This window comes from Lactuca sativa, chromosome 3, assembly GCF_002870075.4.
Source record: "Lactuca sativa cultivar Salinas chromosome 3, Lsat_Salinas_v11, whole genome shotgun sequence".
NCBI classification, from domain to species: Eukaryota; Viridiplantae; Streptophyta; class Magnoliopsida; order Asterales; family Asteraceae; genus Lactuca; species Lactuca sativa.
In genome coordinates this window covers 64,290,532-64,294,272 of record NC_056625.2, presented here as the reverse complement: position 1 = coordinate 64,294,272, position 3,741 = coordinate 64,290,532, and the positions used below count along the sequence as shown (strand labels likewise).

General features: G+C 29.8%; 1 protein-coding gene across 1 annotated transcript; it reads right to left on the bottom strand.

The window, feature by feature from the left end:
• Nucleotides 1-2,318: 2,318 nt before the first annotated feature.
• LOC111884319 (SKP1-like protein 1B) lies at nt 2,319-3,526 on the bottom strand. Its single transcript, XM_023880631.2, has 2 exons — nt 3,142-3,526; nt 2,319-2,763 (listed from the first exon to the last, which is right to left on the bottom strand). The coding sequence occupies exons 1-2, from the start codon at nt 3,439-3,441 to the stop codon at nt 2,590-2,592; spliced, it is 474 nt and encodes a 157-aa protein (XP_023736399.1). The 5' UTR covers nt 3,442-3,526; the 3' UTR covers nt 2,319-2,589.
• Between the last annotated feature and the right edge of the window lie 215 nt (nt 3,527-3,741).

The following is a 3,741-nucleotide window of genomic DNA, read 5'->3' as shown; positions in this document are numbered from 1 at the left end:
TTTGGAGGAATTTACAATGTCGTTGGTTTTTTGTATTACCAAATGATGTAAACGTAGCAGGGCATGTTCCAAAAGTAGAAGGATGAAACAGTAATAATGTACAAATTGATATGGTCAAAGTCTGAAACTATACAAATTTACTGTTTACAGACGTGTTAGTTTTTAATATATATGTATAATAATAATAAACTATATATTTTAATTTATTACTATCACTTTTTATATAACGGTGTCAAAATTGTCAATATCCTTGATCTATAAGAGTATTCATGTAAAACGTTTATATCATAAATTAAACCTTTTTTTTCTGAATAATTCAAGTGTGTTATGCCTTCATATATGAAGCTATCTTGGCACCCATTTGAACCAAGCCAGGTGCAATCTCCACTAAGTTCACCTCCCATCACGTACGTAGACATGACTCATGTATATTATACAGATCATAATGTATTTTTCGCAACGTAGTCCCCTTTGTTACTTTGGGTCACCATACCAAATATTAATAAAGGATGTAGCCTTATGTGCTTTCCATCGTGCTTCCATGTCATTTTTTTTCTTTAAAGTATGTGAGGTTAATTAGACAAAATAACATTGTTTTGTCCCATACATGCGGCAACTTAAAATGATTGTGGCTTTCAACAACTATACTTGTATAATGTTTTATTTTAACTCTCATCTTACAAAACATATGCCTAAATTCATTGAAAGAATGGTTAATATCATAAAAGAAGAAGATATATATATATATATATATATATATATATATATATATATATATATATATATATATATATATATATATATATATATATATATATATATATATATATATATATATATATATATATATATATATATTAGGTTCATTCCGAATTAAACTTGAGTTTTTTTTAATTTTTTTTTTCTAAAAAATACCTTGTATTTATTTTTAACTTTTTTTTTTTAATTTGGCTCTTTTTGTAACCTTTCCAGATTTAATTGTTGATACAATTTAGGTTTTCTGTCTTGAAGTGTCTTTTTTAGATTTTATAGTAGTCTTAAAAAATGATCTGGTATTTGTTTTAAAGTGGGTGATACATTTTCATTTAATTTTCACATTGTGTCAACCCTTCAATTAAAGGTAGTGACATCTTTGACTCCACATTTTTTTCCTAGAGAATATTGGTCTTTGTAGAATTTTTTTTTTAATAAAGACGTGATCGTAATTTAGGAGGGGTATGAAATTGTTTTTCAAAACAACTTATTAATTTAAATAAATAAAAAAATTGTTTGGTAAACTCAAAAATACTTTTTAAAATAACTTTTCGTTAAGTTAAAAAAAAATTAAAAAAAAAGTATAAAACCTGACTTTTTAAACTACTTTTAATAATTTAACCACAATAGCTTAAAAAAATATATAACGAGATTTTAAACCAATCGGCACAACAATTTTTTAAGAATTTTTTTATCACCACCACTCAATAAGCACTTCGCCTAAAACGCTTTTGTAGTTGAGCAAAATCCAAAACACTCTTTTGATAGCATCAAGGGGGTTTTGATAGTTGCCTCTCTTTTTGTTCCAAAAATATTAATGCTTTTACACCAAATGCAACCATTAGCAATATACTAAATTATTGCATATGAAAAGGTTCCTTACTTGACAACATCAGGAAGATACTTTGCTGATAAACAAAAACCTTAGATGTTTAACAAGGTCATTAAGAAGAACAACCACCAAAACTTAGATCACATAACCACATGGGAAAAAGAAATATTCAACATTGGTAAAAGAAAAGGTCAGGGTTGCCATTAGAACTAGGACTGTTCACTATTCGGATAAAACCGAATTATCCAATTGGACAATTTGGATTGGACTATTTGGTTCGGATATTCGAATTTTTGGATTGGTTTTCAACAAAACCGAATTATTATTTTGGATTTCGGATTGGTTTTGGTTTTTAAAATAAGAACCGAATAGTCCAAAAAAACCGAATAAAGATTTATTGTTTATCTATTTATAGTATATATCTATAGTTATTTATTAATTTTGTAATTTATTTTTTTAAATAGGTTCAAAATGTTTCATCCGATAAAAAAAACCATTAAAATGCAATATCTATAAAATATTTAACTATAATATATCTTTGTTAGTTGTTTATAAATTTCAAATCACAACTAAATTATTTGTTTTTGCTTCTTGTGTAAAGTTGGATAATATTATAATTATATGTTGTTTTAAAATGTTTCGGTTTTAAAAACCGAATTATAAAAACCGATCCAATCGAATTGTAATTGGATCGGATCGAATTTGAATTTAGTTTGGACAATTCGGATTCATGTTTTGAAAACTGAAATCAATTTGGATTTACTTGATTGGATCGGATCAAACCGATCCATCCAAACGAACACTCCTAATTAGAACCAAAAAGATATCAAGAGACTTCTAGTTTTTGTAGCTTCCAAACCAAAACATCTAAAGACAAAATTCAGACCCCCAAAAAAAAAAGTAAAGAAGCAAATTAAAAGGTGTTCACAACCTTTTTAATAAAAAAAACAAAGACACCCAACTTTATATACCACTACGCTATCGACAGTTGAGACCTACATGATTTACTCAAAAGCCCAGGCATTCTCCCTGCGGACTTCTTCTTCTTCTTCTGGAGTGTAATCGTTCTTGATGTGGAAGATCTTGCGTATTTCTTCAGGAGACTTGCCTTTCATCATGTCAGCAACAGTTTGACAGGTCAGATCCAGTAAGCCCTTGATGTTTAAATAGTTGGCAGCCTGAAACATTAACAAAAATCATTAAACAGCAAACCACAACACTCAGAATTTTATACATCATCTCTCTCAACAAGCATTATATATAATACATAGATGTAATTGTTTTTTAAGCTATTGGTGTCCAACAGTAGACACGGGTGAGGCAAAAAAAAATTACTGTAAAAAGTTATGTCTAGTTATAGAGTGTTCTTGGTATGTACCAAGTCAAGAAGTATCAAATCAAAAAGATCATAAATGCTATTAAAATCAGAAACGAAGCAAAACCCTAGAACTATTCCCAAAACTATATCGAAACTACCTACATAAAATTCGAGCATAAGCATAACGAAACAGCAATAAGAGATAATAACATTGACGTTAACAAAAAGAATCACGCACCAGAATAAGATCAAACAAAGTGCCCTGATCGACTTTCACGAATTCGGTATCAAACGCCTTCAGATCATCCTCGGCTGTCTTATCGTCGGTTTTCGGTGTATCGACGTGCTTCTTACAGTATTCAATCACCTTCGAGAGGATCTTACTTGTGACGTTGGGTACAGGGATGCTGCTGCCAGCGCAGTTATCTTCGATCATGTGCTTGATCGTCTGAGACTCCACCGCCACCGCCTCATCAACTTCGAACGTCTCACCGTCGGAACTTTTCAGAACGATCTTCTTTGAAGACGACGTGGCCATAACTTTGAACGACGGGAAGAGATTGAGAACCGAAAGAAAAACCCTAACTTAGAGTTTTAAGAAAACTAGAAACCTTTTGACTTACGTGAATAGTTGGGTTACTCTATTTATAGGGAGATGAGACCTTGCGAATGTAGGACTCTATTTTTATTTTTATTTTAAATTTTACAAAAATGCTCCTTCTCTAAAATGTTTTTATCGAATTATGTCCTTTAACTTTACGTTGCAAAAAGAATTTAAATTAAAAATCAAACTAATTGTCAAAGTCATAATTTCATATAATTTATTCTTAATTTTATT